General features: G+C 40.4%; 3 protein-coding genes across 3 annotated transcripts; 2 read left to right on the forward strand and 1 right to left on the reverse strand.

The window, feature by feature from the left end:
* Window positions 1-200: 200 nt before the first annotated feature.
* tmed2 (transmembrane p24 trafficking protein 2) lies at window positions 201-3,456 on the forward strand. Its single transcript, XM_030742839.1, has 4 exons — window positions 201-562; window positions 1,082-1,274; window positions 1,763-1,870; window positions 1,966-3,456. The coding sequence occupies exons 1-4, from the start codon at window positions 383-385 to the stop codon at window positions 2,088-2,090; spliced, it is 606 nt and encodes a 201-aa protein (XP_030598699.1). The 5' UTR covers window positions 201-382; the 3' UTR covers window positions 2,091-3,456.
* A 2,289-nt stretch (window positions 3,457-5,745) lies between these two features.
* ddx55 (DEAD (Asp-Glu-Ala-Asp) box polypeptide 55) lies at window positions 5,746-12,033 on the forward strand. Its single transcript, XM_030743156.1, has 14 exons — window positions 5,746-6,060; window positions 6,141-6,191; window positions 6,635-6,721; window positions 7,012-7,103; window positions 7,701-7,763; window positions 8,080-8,229; window positions 8,451-8,643; window positions 8,751-8,833; window positions 9,051-9,182; window positions 9,261-9,353; window positions 10,073-10,187; window positions 11,147-11,315; window positions 11,425-11,711; window positions 11,792-12,033. Exons 1-14 carry the CDS (start codon window positions 5,953-5,955, stop codon window positions 11,939-11,941), a joined length of 1,773 nt encoding a protein of 590 aa, XP_030599016.1. The 5' UTR covers window positions 5,746-5,952; the 3' UTR covers window positions 11,942-12,033.
* eif2b1 (eukaryotic translation initiation factor 2B, subunit 1 alpha) lies at window positions 12,018-17,243 on the reverse strand. Its single transcript, XM_030743158.1, has 9 exons — window positions 16,933-17,243; window positions 16,746-16,847; window positions 16,197-16,333; window positions 14,155-14,271; window positions 13,949-14,061; window positions 13,805-13,873; window positions 13,638-13,713; window positions 12,293-12,418; window positions 12,018-12,212 (listed from the first exon to the last, which is right to left on the reverse strand). Exons 1-9 carry the CDS (start codon window positions 16,943-16,945, stop codon window positions 12,057-12,059), a joined length of 909 nt encoding a protein of 302 aa, XP_030599018.1. The 5' UTR covers window positions 16,946-17,243; the 3' UTR covers window positions 12,018-12,056.
* Between the last annotated feature and the right edge of the window lie 2,250 nt (window positions 17,244-19,493).

Genomic DNA, 19,493 nt, shown 5'->3' on the forward strand with positions numbered 1-19,493 from the left:
TATTTGTACACAAAAGGAAAACACAAAATTAAAACGATAACGAAATAATGAACATGAGAAATATCTCTTATGGGGTTGACTTTCGCAGCCATATATAAATTACATGGACTTAAGTACTTTCTCCAGTACCACCTGAGGAGACAAAGAGTTGTTTTTGGCTTCCTTTTGAGAGCGTATGTGCCATTCATCCTCGGAGGTTTGGCCCTCTCGGGTTGCCGTGCAATAAGCCCGTACGTGGCAGTCTGAGAGCAGTCCAGAGCAGCCGAGGCTGGTGCGGCTCCTCTCCTGCAACAGTCCACTTACACAAACGGGATATACTGAAGCGAGGAAACTTTTTATACCGTCAGACTTACTTTTACGCTCACCATACAACCACTAAAACATGTTTACCTTGTCGGAGTTTGTTGTCTTGCTGGCCGTCCTGTCTGCCACTGCCTCTGGCTACTTCGTTAGCATAGACGCCCATGCCGAGGAGTGCTTCTACGAGCGGGTTAACTCCGGCACCAAGATGGGCCTCATGTTTGAGGTGGCCGAAGGAGGCTTCCTGGACATCGACGTCGAGGTGAGGTGTTTCACTCAGCTAGCAAAAGAGCCGCCTAACGCGCGCCAGAATATACTTTTAGAACATAAAATGCAATGGAACACAAGGCCTGTGCTAATGTTAGCTGTTAGCTGGTACCGCCAAGTGAAACTAGTTAGATGCGGTGCAGGTTTATAGGATTTAACTCACAGTTGAATGTAAGACGTTGTAATTTACATATTACAGAGTTGTTTTGTTAGTTTTATGAAAAGAGGTGCTTGTCACAGATGGGTAAATTATGCAGAATGAAGTAGTAGGAAGTGCAGCGTTAGCATTGTGTCTAATAATGTAGCCAATAATGTAGCCAATGTGATTATTAAACATTTAGTGCATTGTCGAATTCATGTGGGATTAGTTAATTTTTACTAGTTTACAATAGGCAATGTAGTGTTTCTTTTCCACTTAGTTGCTGCCATATGTTCCCCAAAGCCCATCATGCCCTTCATGTCATTCTTCCGTTATGCAGCAGTGTTATTTACTCAGATATTTTTCTGTCTGCAGATAACAGGGCCTGACGGTAAGCAGATTTACAAAGGGGACAGAGAGTCCAGTGGGAAATACTCTGTGGCAGCACACATGGATGGAACCTACAAGTTCTGCTTCAGCAACAAGATGTCAACCATGACCCCCAAGATTGTCATGTTCACCATTGATATCGGAGAGGCTCCCAAAGGCCAAGATATGGAGACAGAAGGTACAAAATGAGCGCATGTGTGGTTTAAGTGCAAACCTTTTCTTCCCCTGTGTTTTGTTTCTATTCCTTATATTAATTTCTTGCTTTTTAACTTCGTTATGTGGACTCACTGTTTCCCTCTTTGTAGGTGGTGACAGCTGGGATGGTACGGCACAGAGCAGGCTTTGAACTGCTGTTGTGAAATAGACTTTTGAGTTTGTGATGCACTGCAGTTTTCTCTAACCAGTGTTGCTTTCATAGTAAAAACTAATATTAAGCATATGTTGGCAAGAAGCGGTGATGTTTGTGAATGATTTGATTTGTTGCACTTGGTGAGAACATGTATGAAGTATAAATGAAATGTCTCTGGTAATGGGACAGCACCACCAGATATGTACGTCACAGGTGTGAAAATGATATGCACATCTTGCATGTTTTTAAGTTGGGAGGGGGGGGTTTACCAGCATATTGTGACTCATCACTGACGGGTCACTTTTCTTCTGTTTCAGCCCACCAAAACAAGCTGGAGGAGATGATCAACGAGCTGGCAGTTGCCATGACAGCCGTGAAGCATGAGCAGGAGTACATGGAGGTCCGTGAGAGGATACACAGAGCAAGTAAGATCCTTTGCAGAAACTCAAATTATGATGGTAATCATAAGTGTAAATTCACCTTTATAAATGCTCTCATCATGTTGTTCTTTTCCATCCAGTCAATGACAACACAAACAGCAGAGTGGTCCTGTGGTCATTCTTTGAAGCTCTGGTTCTGGTGGCAATGACACTCGGACAGATTTACTACCTGAAGCGATTTTTCGAAGTGCGACGAGTGGTGTAGTGCGATTCAAATGATGCTCCTCTGTGTCCTCCACTGTTTTTTTTTTCTCCAACACCGAGACAGTTATTTACACTCTGGAAATGAAAGTGGCAGTTTTGAGTAAAGCCTACATATGATTGGATCTCAGATGTTTTGTTCTCCTGTTACTTGTTTGGGTTCTTCTTTATAAATGTAATTTATGTTTGGAACGAATGGCCAAAAGATTGTGGGATAAATTTCCTTTTTCATTAGTTTTTCTTTTTAACAGATTTGTTTAATTACACTTCTTGTCAGTACAGTTGTTTCCTGTGCAAATGACTGTAAGGCTCAGTGTCTGCAGTCAAATGAAAAAGACTTAAAATTGCACATGAATGGACAGGCATGTGTGGCGTTATCACTATGGAATGTTGCCTTTATTAAAATTTAAATGGAAACCTTTTTTGAAATGGGAAAAAAAACAGCACACCCTAAAACATGAATGCGTTAAATTAGCATCTGAGATGTAAAGGGTCTGATTTCAGGTTTCAAAGCCGCGTGAGACTGGCAGATACTGCCTGTCGTGTTAATTCTCAAAAACCACAAATTGCACTTGTGATGAACTTGTCTAGCGAACTGAAGGATCTACATTGCAGCTGGTCTTTAAGGGAAACTGTAGATCTTCTAACACTGTCTGCTGATTCATAGTGATTTGTGGCACAGGTGGGAGGACATCTTTTCCGGGGGGGGGGGGGGGTATGGCTCACTCCCCACATAGTTCAGAAACAAAATTCAGCCGTTTTTGCCTAAAAATTAATGCGTTGATTTTCAAACACTTGGATTTTACAAAAGTTTGTCCTGGTTGTAAGACTGTAAGGAGCAGAAGCAGAGTTTGATTTTAACTGAACTATTTGGGGATGCCCCTCAAAGTGTAGAGGAATGCTGATTTCCATGTTACATGTTGATTTGGGTGGGCTGGGTATGTAGGGGGTCTGATGCTTGATGACTGCTGTGTTCTTTAGTTGCTTATATATAGTTATTTTTGTTGGGGTTGGGTATTTTAAATTATACGATTGTATCAAATTTGAATTGTTAATTTTTTTTGTTCCCCGTCGAGCATATCTAGTGACATGCAACTGTTTGGATGTTTCTTCCAAGTATATACGTCCAAGGCAGTATAGCTTTCCATCTAGCACACGGTCGCAACACCATAAACGGTGGCATGCACCAGATATGCTCCAGTTTTATATTTGAAACAATCTTTGGTGAGCTCAGGCAGGAAAGTTGCTCTGTACACAGTTTCTCCTTTTTGTGACAACAAAATCTGCTAAATGAATCTGTACAAATGTAGAACTGTGGTCTGTGAAAAATGCCCCAGGTTTCATAATAAAGCCAATATTCTGTACAATTATTTTGATGTCTTTATAGATGGGTGGTAACAGGTGACCAGAGAGAAAACACACAGCTTGACTTGTCAATGGATGTAAACAACTAATGGCAAAATTAACTTACACTTGGAATAGAGCTGCTGTTTTTCAAGATTCAAAAGGTTTATTGTCACCCCAAATGATGAGGTAGCAGGGAATGAAACTAATGAGGTCCTGGTGAAACAGCACTATAGAAATCTAGCAAGGATATAAGATGCAATGGCTGTTCAAAGGCAAGAGAGTGCAATTTGAGTATAAATGCACTACTTAAAAAACACCATTTAATCAGAGTATAGCACCATGTCAATTAAATCAATCAGCTTCAGCTGCTCTAGTGTTAATGAAATTAACAACAGGTACACTAGAGGGGCAACAATGAGACAGCCTCCAAAACTAGGTGGAGGCCACTGACATGTTCCCCCTCCTCATCTTTCTGACTGTTTTGTCACTAGTTTTGCATTTGCTAGGGTCAGTGTCATTACTGGTAGCATGAGGTGATACCTGGACCCTACAGAAGTTACACAGGTAGTCCAAGTCCTCCAGGATGGCATTAATAAGACACATTTCTTTAAACCTTCCAGTCTTTCAGTCAAAACTCTAAACATAAGATCCAATATTCAACCAACATTTTCTAACACATCAAAACTGTTTTATCTGTGCTACAAACATACAGTCACATGCACAGTACTACTGATCCTTCATTACATATTACAGCTAGATAAATAAATCCATAAAATGAAAACACAATGTTCAGGACATGGTGCTAATGTCTCCAAAAATTACAAAATATATAAGTTAAAACAGACCCCTCTCTTCAGTCTCATTTATATTTACAAAGTGATGTAGAGAACCATAAAAATACAGTAAAGAGTTAAGATCATGATGGCAAAGATGATCTGAGTTAAATAACTAGAATAAAACATATAGTAAATGCTTATGTCTCATCATTAGAATTCACCTTTGAAAGTAAGCCATAATTTTCTCACCCAACATAATTATAAGATGAATCAATCAAGTAAAGAGGTGTGAGTAAAAAAGCAAAAAGGGACACTTTCATGAGTGTCCCCAACCAAAGCCTAACCAAAACTGAAGCGCATATTTCTTGGACTGGTTGTACAACACAATACACAATATTATTTGTCAGATAATTGCATTAAAAAGCTCCAGAAGACAGCAACCGCACAAACATGGCTGAGAATTCCAATTTAGTGGCTTGAATGAGCAGGGCGGACAGCTATGGGCTACAGCTGCCTGACTTGACACACCTGTCAAGCAGAGCAGTAAGAATGTTCTTACCCTGTGCAAAGAAACAAGTGCATAGACAAAATTACCAATGGCTTTATAACCTGTATGCACCAGCCTATTTTGTTCTTACCACCACGCATATGTTAGGAAATCAGAATCATAAAGTTAGAGCAGGATCAGTGCTGAGTGCTGAGGTGCATAGTGTATAAAAATTGTAAACAGGTCTGCTGACTCAGTAACTGCAGCAATACAAACTCCTGGCATTAACATTAGCACAAAAGCTGTGCACTGGGAGCTTCATGGGATGGGATGGGAGCTGCTCTGTCATGGAATGACCTGCAGGTGTAATGTACCTACAGGTACATTACCTTTGTCTATATAGTGTCCAAACAGCCATATAACATAATCAGCTGTTGTTCCTTAGCTGGCTCATTGTCAGCTGTCCAGAGATGCTGACAATAAGTAATTGCAACAATATTGTGAATAAATAAGCATGTTTATACACGTTTTTGTGTGTTAGAGCCCTAACTTCAGTTCAGGAGATGAGGCTTGAGGTGAGCAGGAAGAGGATGAGGTTGATTCAAGATGGAGGCGGGGGGGGCAACATGGCACCTGCTCTTATGTGTTTTTAATGAATTAATTCTAAGTTTATGAGGATGCATCAATTTGTTGGAAGGCGTAATTACGCATCAATCAATTTATATTTTCCCATTAAATAACCTCAAAAAATTACTTACTGTACCTTTAACTCTGCTTCCACAGACAATAGCCAACTGTGGCCACAAGATGGCAGTATGTAAAGGCTACCTGGAAGCAAAAGCGTAATGAAAGGATGCTGTTTGACATGGAAAGAGAGAGAGACTGCTTTCATTTTAGTATGTTTTGATCGATGTGTGTGTTTAGATTTCACTGCTTGTCTTGCTTGTCCTGACGGAACGCCACTGCTGCAAGGTGCCCAGGTCCTGTGGCAAAACAAGCCCAAATCATCACCCCCATCCACCACCGTCCTTTACGCACAGATTCGTGAGTACACACTGTTAGTAAATGAGATCCTATGGCAGCTTGCCAAAAACAAAACATCGCCCAGGGGAACGACATCATTTGGAGCGCTTCTGTTCCCACCCGGCGTGTAAACACCAGCGCACCCGGAAAAGGGAACAGCGTGGATTGTGGCTGTAGCAAAGCAGCTGCTAACATTTTTAGCTTCAAACTCTGCTGAATGTTTTGTTTACAACATGGATAATACGACAGAAGGGACGTGGGACAGTTTACCCGTTAAACTCAACGAGAAGATTTTGCAAACGCTCGATGAACTTAAATTCACGCACATGACACCTGTACAGGTCAGTTAACACTTAAAACTGTGGCTCCCACCTCTCCTCAGTGAACACTGAATCTGATTTAGTGTCATTTTGCCTTCTAGTCTGCTTGTATTCCGCTGTTCATGAGTAACAAGGACGTGGCTGCCGAGGCGGTAAGTGCGCCGTTTAACCATCAAAATAAATAAAATAAAAATGCACTGGATTTATTATCAGAGGTTAGAGAGTTGTAGTAAACATCCATCCATCCATCCGCTTGTCCATATACATTCACTTGTACTGCAAGGACTGACGTTTTAATTTAGCTGAACACAGCAAAATAGTTTTGACTTTCACAAACAGCATCATTCCATATAAAATCTATCCAATTTGATAAAGTGTCCTCCTGACCCCTCAGAATCAACTGATTTTTGTATGTACAATAACCTTATTATATTTAATCATGCTGTGCAAACATTTATCCTAAGACTATCAATATTTTCAGAGTTATAGGCCTTCAAAGTACTTATGAGGTTGACCAAAATTTTGCACCTTTTGACTCGCTGTAGCTTTTGAAATATTGGTGCTGTGCAGCTCACTGAGTGCCATTTGATTGCAGGTGACTGGGAGTGGAAAGACGCTGGCTTTTGTCATTCCTATCATAGAACTGCTCCTGAAGCGGGAAGAGAAGCTAAAGAAGATGCAGGTAAGGATGAAAGGCAAAGATGATAGACAGCGCAGGGTTTTAACCCCAGCAGCCCCAGTTTAATGTTGCATAGCCTTGTGCTATGCAGCATTAAACTGTTGCACTGGGCATTGTGTTCATGTCACCAGGATGCTGAGAATGAAAATGCAGTCAAGGACAGTGCACAGTAAAAACAGTTGAACTCTGAGTTATGATGGTTATTGATGGTTTTACAGATAGTCTGTGAAAACACAAAGCCTGGACAACATGGTTTGGACGCTTTGTTGAGCCATTGTTATTATTTTCTGCAGGTCGGTGCCCTGGTGATCACTCCCACAAGAGAACTGGCCTTACAGATCAGTGAAGTGATGGAGCAGTTTATTGAGAAATTTCCCCAGTTTAAGTAAGTAGCTGTCAGTGTGTGTGTGGAGTATTGTATAAAATACAGATTAGTTGATGAACAGAGACATTATTAAAAGCTATCTGCATCTCAGCTGTTGCTGTAGATATCAACTGTTTGCTCAGTTGTGTGCAAAATTGGCTCCATGCTTACACTGTTATTGAATTCCCTCTCCAAAGTATCACATGTCTGTATATTGGTGAGTAGGGCTGCCTGTCTGAGGTAAGGGCAGCATGTCAGACAATTTAGTCCCTTAAAGAGGAGGTACTTCAGTGACCTCCAACAAAGAAGAGTAATTTGCAAAATATGCGAGAAAACTGTTCCTGCCAAAGGTGGAAACGAAAAACTTGTTCCACCACTTGAGGCAAAAACACACCACTGAGTACAACGAAGGCTACGGAGGAGGAGATACGAGCAGGTGGTGATGTTTGACTCAACCGAACGTCGCTGGAACTCCCGCTGGTTCACTCTGTGAAAACAGAATTGTTGACTGAACTGTGACGGTCACAAATATGACTGAAATAGTAACCTGCTGTAACAACTTTGACTTCACTGATGGTCAGAGGTCTTTCATGTGTTTTCCCACTTGTTGTTTTTCAGGCAGATTTTACTTATCGGTGGCACTAACCCAGTAGAGGATGTGGAGAAGTTCAAGGATAAAGGGTATGTGATGATCTCAGGGCCTTTCCACCAACAGACAACTGGTGCAGTTCTAATCCCAGACCTAATTCAGAGCCATTTTAAGCATTTCCACTGAAAATAAACACTTTGGAAAACCAAAAGTTGGCTCTTGTCAGGAACAAGAGAATACAGGACATTAATGGGAAAAAAGTGGGCTATATTAATGGCATTGGTTTTTCTGAATGGTTCTTAATATCAGTGGAACCAGGAGTATTATATCACAAAATTACTGTGCTATCCATCACATAATTTCATTAAAAGTATCATAATATCCTGAATTTGTGCGTCTGTGTTTCAGAGCAAACATTGTGATTGCGACACCAGGACGCCTGGAAGATATGTTCAGGAGGAAGTCGGATGGTCTGGACTTGGCCAGCTCAATCAAGAGTCTGGACGTGCTGGTTCTCGATGAGGCTGATAGGCTGCTCGACATGGGATTTGAGGCCAGGTATGGAAAATTGTTGATATTTGTTGCTGCTGACCATTAGAAAGAATGCAGGTTGAAGGCACTTCAGCATCGGCTTCTCTTTTCAAAGGTGACAGCTATAAGTCTTTTGTATGCAGTCTATGGTGGAAGCACAGAGCCTGACAAGCAGAAGAACCTGTAACTGTCCAAATACTCAGGGTCTCGACTGTATTTGAATTCTGTCTTTGTGTCTGTGTATCCAGTCTAAACACCATCTTGGGGTACCTGCCTAAGCAGAGACGTACAGGCTTGTTTTCAGCCACTCAGACCCAGGAGCTGGAGAAGCTGGTGAGGGCCGGCCTCCGGAATCCCGTACGGATCACCGTCAAAGAGAAAGGCCTGGCCACTGCCGCCGCTGCCCAGAAAACCCCCTCCAGGCTCTCCAACTACTACACTGTGAGTGACTCGGCTCTGTGGTGGCTTTTTTTTTTTTTTTTTTAATATCAGTCAGGGTGAAATGAAAGTGTAGTGATGACACAAAAATCCTCTTGTTGTTATTTCAGATTTGTAGAGCAGAGGACAAGTTCAACAACCTGGTGGCATTTCTTAGACAGCACAAGCACGAGAAGCTTCTGGTCTTCTTTAGGTAAGTTAAACTAGCAGTTTAACTAGCAGTTTAACTTAGTTCAAAAGAGACAAACATGTCCTGAAAACATGGGACTTATATGAATTATATAAAATGTAAAAACAAGACATCTTAGCAGTTGAAGTGTCTTGTCAACAGTTTCTATTATTGGAAATGTTTTTCAAGGTGACAAAGGTTTGATTAGGTCTGTTATGATTACTTCCCGTTTCATCATCAGTACCTGTGCTTGTGTGGAGTACTACGGCCGAGCTCTAGAGATGCTGGTCAAGAAGGTCACCATCCATTGCATCCACGGCAAGATGAAGCACAAGCGCAACAGCATCTTTGCTGACTTTCGGAAACTAAAAAGGTAAAATTCAGTTTGTGTGTACAGGTACAGTAAACAAGCCTGGGTCTTATTTATATTTTTTCCCTGTGTGTCATGCAGTGGGATCTTAGTGTGTACAGACGTTATGGCCAGAGGCATTGATATCCCTGATGTCAACTGGGTGCTGCAGTATGATCCTCCCAGCAGTGCCAGGTGAGTCAGTGCTGACTACATAACTGGATCTGAAAGGTATTTGAATAGCAACATCTCCTATAATAATGGGAAATCAATTAAAAAAATATATTTCTATAACCTTTTGGCACGTCCTATATTTTTTTACAGTTGTGGCCAAAATTTTACATACACTCATCATAGGCATCAATATCATGGTAATTTTGGGCTTTTCTTTGAACTGTTCCTTTTCCAGGGTGGGATGATGCTCATTGAAAATCCCAAATAAATTCAAACTTGTGCATCTAAATCTTGTTGTTTTTTTTTTTAAATCATTATATATGCTGTCCAGTCATTCCACCCTAGAAAAATAACGGTTCAAAGAAATCATTAAAAGCCCCAAATTACCCAAATTCATGCCCACGAGTATGTGTAAAGTTGTGACCACAACTGTAGGTTATTGACACAAAATAAGAGAAAAGTGCTCCTGATGGGGACAGTTTTTATTGGGCTTTTAATCCAAATTTAGTGCTTTATTGAGTATTTAAAGCAGCAGGGATGAATTTGAAATAAACTAGTGTGTGGTATGTTCTTAATAGTCGCACACTATTAGACATTAATTATTTTCATTTAAAGCAATGGTTTTTTATTACTTAATTGCATGGGTGCCTAAAGTTGATTTACTCTCACTTATATGGAATGAATTCACAGCTAAGATTGAGTCCTTATGCTCCTTGTTTTTTTTTTTTTGTCTGACTCAGTGCCTTCGTACATCGATGTGGGCGAACGGCACGAATCGGTAATTACGGCAATGCCCTCGTCTTCTTGCTGCCAATGGAGCAATCCTACGTTAACTTCCTGTCCATCAATCAGAAGGTGAGCTCAGCAGACACTGAAAGCGAAAGATAACTGTTCACTCTGCTCTGGTATCGCTCCTAACCAGGAGTCTGTACCATGAAGCATTATAGGAGGAAGATGTAGCCTAATACTAGAATGATCCCAAGAGATTAAACAGAGAAGATTTGGCAAGTTTTTCATGAGCGCAACCCACAAATGCATTTTCCATTTAAGGGGAAATAACCAGGCTTCCCAACAGTGTAAGATTTATTGCCAAGAAGCATCGTTATAACAAAGAAATAATCGGCCAAACTTTTTTGTGCTAATTTTATTTACTAAATGATTTATAGAAGAATAAAGTACAGATTTGAACAGTTTGATGGGGATGAGGTCATATAAGGAGGTTCAAGACTTTAACTGATGGATGATTTCTTCCAGATGTTTAGAATTTACAGGTGAGGATGTAGACGTTGAGCTTGTGGCAGTACTAATTAAATGACTAAAGCAGCTAAGTTACTGTGGCGATCTCCCCCAACAAGAGGTGAAGCACTTTAGTAACAGTGAAACCCAGAGTTAACCCTCAAGTTATCTAAGCCCCAAATCCTGCTTTGTAGGTCTCTGATAAAGCTCAGGTGGCCCTTTCTTACAAATGCCCGTGACGTTTTCCTCCAAGTGTAACCTCTGAGTCTGTGACATGTTCAGACTCTGGTTACTGCACAAGTGGCCCGACACTTTGCTAAACTTTGGGATGTTTGGCAGATTTTTGTTTTTGTAAGAATCTGAATATAAGTTTTAAGAATTTTTTGTTTTAATATACCATTTCTTACAAACTCAAATGTAACTGTAGCCACTACTGCTTTTTTCCATTTCAAGTAATAATTTCCACCAAATTGCAAAGAAAATTCTTGGAAATATTCTCTTCATTCACAGCTATTTTGGCGCACATGAAGCACAATATAGCACGTGTAATATAAACATCTTATTCATTTCCTCTGCAGTGTCCACTCCAGAAGATGTCCCCAGTAAAGGACGTTGTGGATGTACTCCCAAAAGTGAAGGCCATGGCTCTGGAGGACCGGGCCATGTTCGAAAGAGGCATGAAAGCATTCGTCTCGTACGTCCAGGCCTACGCCAAACATGAATGTAGCCTCATCTTCAGGACCAAAGGTTAAAAAAATAAAAATACACACGCACGCACAAAGTGAGCATCCTAAATACAATTCTGTTTCTCCACAAAAAGACAAATGTAAATTTGCACCATATTTTCAATGTCTAGATCTGGACTTTGCCTGCTTGGCTCGTGGCTTTGCACTCCTTCGCCTGCCCAGGATGCCTGAACTGAAGGACAAAACGTTCCCCGATTTCATTGAGACAACCGTGGACACAGACACCATCCGTTACAAAGACAAGAACAGGGAGAAGCAGAGACAGAAAGCACTGGCCGAGCTGAAGGCCAGGACTCCCTTTCCTAAAAAGACCTTTATAAAAAATGAGTCCTGGTCTAAACAGAAGGGCAAAAAGGAACGCAGGAAAAAGATGGCAGCCAAGAGAAAGCACAATGAGGTACTTCCATTCACTCCCCATTCATTTTTAGATGAATAAAACCATCAGATGACTACACATTAACTTTTGTGTTTCTGCAGGATTCTGATGTCGACGATGAAGACTTCAAAGAGCTTTTAAATGACACTCGCCTCCTCAAGAAACTAAAGAAAGGCCAAATCAGCGAGGAGGACTTTGAGCAACAGATAACAAGTGGACCAAAGTCCAAACACAAGACAGAAGGACAGTAACGACAGTTTGGATGAAGACAGTGGACGATAAGACAGCTATTCAGATCTGTCAGAATTAAATCCATGACATTCATGTCCTTTTAATACGTTTTTATTGGAGAATTGTTAGACACAGTTATAAATAAAGTTTGATGAGTTCATCGCTAACTGCAGATGGGGTGAGGACTCCCAGGTCAGTGAAGAGGAGGGTGATGAGGGAGGGAGGTGTGTAATCAGTCATCGGATGTTCTTCTGACAGGTTCTTTACAGTCTTCAGGGTGTCTGCTTTGTACTGTGGAGGCCAGAAAAAGACATGTAAGGAAAGCCTCTGAATATAAAATGAGAAAAAATAAAATAAGTGTACAGTCATACCTTAAATTTATCTGGCACATCCTGTTGGTTGAGCGGATAGAGACGCACAAATTTGAAACTCTCTGCCACAACATAGAAGGGTTTGTTGTGTGCTTTGGAGCACAAGGCCATCTGATAAGTGCCGATCTGCAAGAGCAAAACACTTAAGTCTATTTTTGTATCATAAGCAACATCATATTTATCACTTTTACAAGTGCAGTGCCTGTGTGAGGAGTGTGCAACCCAAGTTTTTTTTTTGTAGCTACAATTTGCTGCCCCATAAAGTCAACACACACACACACACACACACACACACACACACGCACGCAGGCGAACAAAAAGTTACTGTTTTGAACACAGACTGTATATTAAAGATGTAACCACCATTGTGGCTTGTTCAGTTAAAAGAAAACGCCAAAAACTAATCTACTAAAAAAAAATAAATCTACTGTTTGTGAACTGTACAACTGATTTTTTTTTTGTAATTTGGTAACTGTGGTGACACTTGCACTTAAATGTTGACAGCTGCAAGTACATGCAGCTGATTAATAACCTACAGTAGAACTCATGAAGGCAGATGAGTTTAAATACCTGGGGTCAACCAACCAAAGCAACAGACCGTGCACAAGAGAGGTGAAGAGAGTGCAGGCAGGGTGAAGCAGGTGGAGACGAGTGTCAGGGGTGATTTGTGACAGGATAGCAGCAAGAGTGAAAGGGAAGGTTTACAAGACGGTAGTGAGACCTGCTATGATGTTCGGAGACGGTGGCACTGACAAAAAGATGGGAGGCCAAGCTGGAGGTGGCAGAACTGAAGATGTTAAGATTTTCATTGGAATAATAAGGATGGACAAGATTAGAAAAGAGTATATCAGAGGGAGAGCCCAGGCTGAGCAGTTTGGAGACACAGAGAAGCCGGGCTGAGATGGTCTGGATGTGCAGAGGAGGGAGAGTGGCTATATTGATCAAAGGGTGTTGAAGATGGAGCTGCCAGGCAGGAGAAAAAGAGGAAGACCATAAAGATTGATCATGTAAAGGTGTGACAGAGGAGGATGCTAGGGACAGGGTGAGATGGAAGCAGATTATGTGGTAACCCCTAAAGGGAGCAGCTGAAAGAAGCAGTAATAACCTACAGTTAATGGTATAATAAGCCATGTTTTAAGACATGATGCACACGAACATACATCAAACATTTTTTGGAAGATTTTTCAATATGAAGCAGGGATAATTCCCATTAATGAGACTATGGGTCATGCTAATAAATAAAATGGAATAAAGTTTGTCTTTTCCTCATTTTGCAGCACACAAACAAACATAAACGACATCGTTGGGAAACATGAGTTTCACGTGCAGCTCTGGTGGAACACACCTTGTTGATGATCCCACCGCTCTCCACGACTCCCTCAGCACCAACAATAACCAGATCCACTTTTTCCAAGACATACCTGCAATGAATGACAAAAAAACCCCACAAAATTAATGCAACTGAACTGTATTTCTTTTCAAAAATCAAAGCTTCATAATATCTGTATTCACCCCACAGCTGCATCCAGGACCACCGTTACTGGAACATTGAGTTTCCTCAGGGCTTCTGCCATGTGTTGCCTGAATAAAGGTCAAAAATGAGTCTCTGTCCCTTCAGAGTAAGACTAGAATACAGTATATAGACCGCTCTCTCACCCAGCTGCGTCAGGCTGTGATTCAGTCACATAGACAGAGAAGCGTTTCTTCTCAGCTGCAGCTTTTTCCAGCACCCTGAGGACAACTCTGGAGTAGGAGTGAGTCAGGATTTTCTGAGACAGATGAAGCCAATGAGAGAAAAAAAAAATGCATCACTGAACTGATTCCCTGTAAAGAGTAAGAAATAAGTAGTACTCTGTACTTACAGCGCCATCTTTGATAAAGGTGTGACAGAGCTTAGCGACCTTGGTCCTTGACATGGAGATCTTCTCTAAAAATAGTTCCCCTCGCTCCTCCATCACCTTCTTACAGCGAGACAGGTCCTGAAAAAAATCATTTTAGTGTCTGCCTTTGAACAACAGAACAGGTCTGATCACCCAAACACACAGTGTCACTTATTTAAATCGGGCCAATCTTTCCATCAGTGGTTCCAGCAAGGCTGCTAATTTTAGACTCCTCCTAATAGGCTGGTTCTGAGATCTTGCACTTGTGCATCTACAATGTATGCAGGAACTTCTTCAGTGAGTCAAAAGCATGAAACTATGACCTGAATTTTTTTTTGAGAAGGAAGATGACGTTTCAAGGAGCCAAATCTGGAAGTAGGCTAGATGGTTTGTGAAGAACCATTCATGTTGTTGCTGGGAAAAAAAAAAAGTCCTGGGTTATAGCAATGTCCAGCTGATTTGAGTTGAATGTTCTCACTTAGGATGTTACAGTGCAATGCAGAGCTTACGGTCTGACCCTGGAGGCCAAATTCACAGAATGCAAACTTATAAATACTGGGGAGGGAAAAGATGAAAACATTCCTGGTTGCGCTACCTCTGGGTTTGCCACTGTGGGCTCTTCTAAAAACTGCTGTTTGGTCTCTGCCTTGTACGCAGAGTCCCAGCTCTCATCAGCAGTGATCGTTCTTCACATAAAAAATAAAATCAGTTTCACACAGAAGATTCTCTGCACAAGTTTGAAGTCCATAACTGCTTAGCAGCCTTGCTAAAAGCAGTCAAGAGTTGCACAGTGAGAACACTTTTAAGCAGAGACTGTTCAAGTTCAGTCTTTTATAACAAATTAAATCTGGACTAGTTTATCCCAGGAAGGCTAAAGATCGTTTAAAACACAGCTTCCCATATTTGGAAAAAGAACATTTTATTCTCAGATTTTTTATGACACACTTCCTACCTCATATTGTTGTGTCTCTCTCCATATTACGTGCACAGCCTCCAGTAAACGTTAGTCCACACTGATTTTAACGCAGTGCCTCAACACGACCCCCTATTTTCAGGGGCTCAAATCACTCAAAACTGCTTCAAGGGCAGGTGTGGCAATTTCTTCCTAAACTAAACAGCTGATTTGAAGTGTGTCATATTTGGAAATCATTTCTGTTAAAGGAGATCTCAAACCAACCTAAACAGGCCATGCCTAAAACAAATACACCAAAAAGATAGCTAGAAAGGTGCAACCCACAGAAAACTTGGACAAATGAAACTATGAATAACCTGCACTAGAATGGAGAGAAGGCTTGGAATGGCTTATAATCTGAGGCAAAGAAAATCCTCAATAAAACATGGTGAAAGCATGCTTGGCTTCCAGTGGCACTAGGTCACTAGTTTTTATTAGTGATGTGACAGCTGAATGAATACTGAGGTGTACAGAGCTATAATTTGTGCTCAGACAGCCAACAACTCAGCCAAATTCAGCAAGGTTGACTGCACAAAGCGCCACAGTGACCCAAAACATACTCCAAAGGTAACTGGAGTTTTTGATGGTCAGGAAGTGGAATATCCTGCAGATGTCAATCATCTCATCTTAGTCTGATCAAACTGTTTCACTCACTGAAGACAAAACAAAATAGAAACCCATAAATAAACAACTGATGACAGAAATAATAATGGCCTGGAAACGCATCATGAAGGAGGAAATCTGTTCTTTGACAAAGTCCTTTCTGGGCTTCAGGCAGTCATCGACTGCAAAGGATTTGCCAAAAAGTATAAAAAAAAAAAGCATGACTATGTTAATTTGTCCAATTGTGACACTGTCCAAATATTTCCAAACCAAACAGTATTTATTCTTTCCTGTGATTCCTTGCTGCAGACTTGCAGCACCACCTTTAATAAAGTTCTTTCGAGAACAGTAACACTTTCACTCCATAACATACAGGAGATCTAGCAGAACACTGATGATCTCACTCAAGTTATTGAGGATTAATTTTGTTTAATATTCGAAAGTCGAACACCAAACTGTCTTCACTCACCTGGTGCTCCAGTGATGTGAGGCTTATGAAGCGCAAGAAGAGCTCTCCTCCCGAGGAGACAGCCACAGAGGAGTCCACTCCTGTCAGGCAGTCTGTGGCTGACATCAGGCTCTCCCTCAGGCCCAGGATGGTTTCACCTGAAGGGGCACAGACAGCTCATAAGACTCGGCTGAAACAACACACTTAAATGTTTGAAACCTTTATTTTACTTATGATAGAAAAAAAAAATCTTTATTATGCTCTTCAAAACTGGACTTAACGTGGTCTTCAGTAACTGTTTCAGATATGTGAAACACTATAGATGCTGCTTTCAGACTCAGGCCCACATCTGAATGGGTCTAGGCCAAAAAAAGCTATATTAAAACCAAATAAATCTACACTTGATTACTCTAGAGAACCTAAACAGTTTAAAACATTATTTACAATTTGAGAAAATACAAAAAGGGGGAAATACCACGGATTTTTTCCACATCCGGACCTCGTCAGACCTGATCTAGAGAATAAGAAAAGCCTAGACTATAATAATAACAGGGAGTGCAATGAACCCACCTTTATCTCTCTTGAGGAATTCCAGCAAAGTCCGGATAGCAGCCACAGCAGAGGCCATGTCCGGATCTTTCCTCATCTGATCCCTGAAATACTCCACCAGCTCTGACCCACGGCACGGTGACATGCAGTTAATATTTTTGACACAACAAAAATAGCAAAAAATGACAAAAAAAATTAAGGAACTTACCTTCGTTGTTCATCCTGAAAGCCACACTATATCGCCTAAAAACAAACCACGGAGGATTTCTACAGGATTCAGTCGGTGCACACTTTCTGACACATGCCAGCGCGGCTGACTGCGGTCGCTGCGGCCTCCGTTCAAACCAGAGTATTCACAACACTCAGAATATTGCTTTCAAATCAACAGCTTCTACCCCACTCGGAATGTCACAGCAAAAACCCGCTAAATTCTGCCTGGAAACTTGTTTCTGTCACTGTTTCCAAGTTGCACACTGTTAGCTCATCCCGCAAAATAAAAAAGCGTCACGTTGACGTGTCGCAGAGTAATGACGCAAGGCGAAACGCCGTGCCGTTCACGTGAGGTCGGAAATGTGATAAAGTTGAGGGTTGAAGGCAAGTGTGTAACAAGTTATCACTGAATTCTGAATTTAAGCAAAAACTAAAATTAAGATATTTGGAAGTTCTACAACAGATATGGATGTAAATGTGATGATAAATAATATTAAAATAGAGATACTATATCAGATTAAATTTCCTGGTGTGATATTAGACCACAAAATCAGCTGGAAACCTCAAACATGTACAATCAAAACTATCAAAAGCCATTTCAGTTCTGAGTAAAGCAAAGCTGGGTCATAAATCACTTCACATACTTACATACACATGACTGCATAGACGGGTGGGGCAACACATACAAAAGTGCACAGCAACAATTATGTATACTTCAAAAACAGGCAATAAGAATAGCACTTCATGTTACTTTTGAAATTGTATATGTTAAAATTTATGGACTTCATAAAATAGTACTGTATAAAGCATTCAATAAACTATTACCAGGAAATATACAAAAATGTTTTCTGATAAACAGTTGGTCATAATCTAAGGGGAAAGTTTAATTTTAAACCTTGTAAAGCACAAACAACCACAAAAACCTTTTGTGTTTCTGTGGCGTCAAACTATGGAATAATCTTTCAGCAAAACTACAGCAATGTTCAAACATTTTCCAGTTTAAAAACAATTTAAAGAACCAATCTCAAAAAGCACTCGGATGAAGGACTTTATTAGGTACCAAAAGATATTTGAATGTCCATATATGTGAATGTACATTTAGGTACTTGTAGGCATATGTTAAAGCTTAGGGCTTAGAAGGGGAAATGATCAGACATCTCTATGACGACATTATGAGATGGATAAATCCTCCAAAGAGGCACAAAAGGACTAAGACACATACGGAAAAAGACTAAGTCAGGCACATAAACACATTAAACAACTAACCAAGTCAAAATAACAACACAAACATGCAAAATAGGCACAAGGAGTAACTAAAGAGGTACACAATAAACAAAATTACAACAGAGAAACAAAAGAAAAACTTAACAGTTAAAAAAATACAAAGTAAGAAAAAAATAGTCAAAATGACCACAAAGAAATAAAGTGAGAACAGTTTGAACAGCATGCAAGAGAAGTATCAAAAGACACTGAAGTGCCGCACAATAAACAAAATAACAAAGAAACAAAAACTGAGAAAGACTGTGAAGAGGATGACAAATGAACAAAAAATGAGAAAACACATTCAAAAGGACATCAAAACAAAAAACGCAAGGAAAAAACTAAATTGACAACACAGAAACAAAACAGTAGGAAAAAAGACTTGTAAAGATGAGAAAAAATAAAAATGAAGAACAAAAACAGCAAAAATGACAAGAAAGAAACAAAAATAGAAGACTTAAAGGGCAACAAAGAAATAAGTAGTGAGGAAAAAGTCTGAAATTACAATAAAGAAATAAAAAGTAAAAAATGGTTCAAAATGACAACAAAGGAAAGTCAAAATAATAAATGACAAAAAAAAGTAAAGAAAAAATAAAACATGTAAAAGAAGCACAAGGGGACCCTGAAGAGGCAAAAGGGGATGTAAACACACAAAAAGAGACAATGACAGAATATTATGAGGGCATACAAAACAAGGCAACGGAGACACAAAATAATGACAAAGAAATACAAACTGACAACAAAGAACAGACTCCAAAGAGGCACAATGTAACTATAAAGAGATTTCAAATCAATGACAGAGACTGAAGATGACAAAAAGACACAAAATGACGGAGACATATGAGGCAATAAGAGCACAAAGCTAGCGACATACTCAAAATGACTGAAAAATGCAAAACAAGGTCAAAGAGACACAAACTATCTCTAAAGAAATGGAAAATGTATGAAGGAGATGTACGATGACAAAAAGAGACACGGGATAGAAGGCGAATGAAAAAGGATGGTTTATGTTGTAGTTTTGCTGCTGTTTTTCAGTTTTTCTTGTGTGTGTGTGTGTGTGTGGGGGGGGGGGGGGGGGGGGGGGGGGGGGGGGGGGGGGGGGGCATTTATATTCTTCTACTCAGGGCCCAGTCAATTCTAACAAGCACAAAAAAAAAAGAAAGAAATAATCAAACTGAATAAAAATGTGCATTATGTCCTTCATCCCTCGCTCGGACCCTCGTAGTTTGAGCTTCAAGTTTTGTGGCTGGGCTGAAGCAGAGGACATCAGGCGGCTCGCAGCCTCTTTGTTCTCCTCCC

The sequence above is a fragment of the Archocentrus centrarchus genome, chromosome 12 (assembly GCF_007364275.1).
Source record: "Archocentrus centrarchus isolate MPI-CPG fArcCen1 chromosome 12, fArcCen1, whole genome shotgun sequence".
Lineage (NCBI taxonomy): Eukaryota > Metazoa > Chordata > Actinopteri > Cichliformes > Cichlidae > Archocentrus > Archocentrus centrarchus.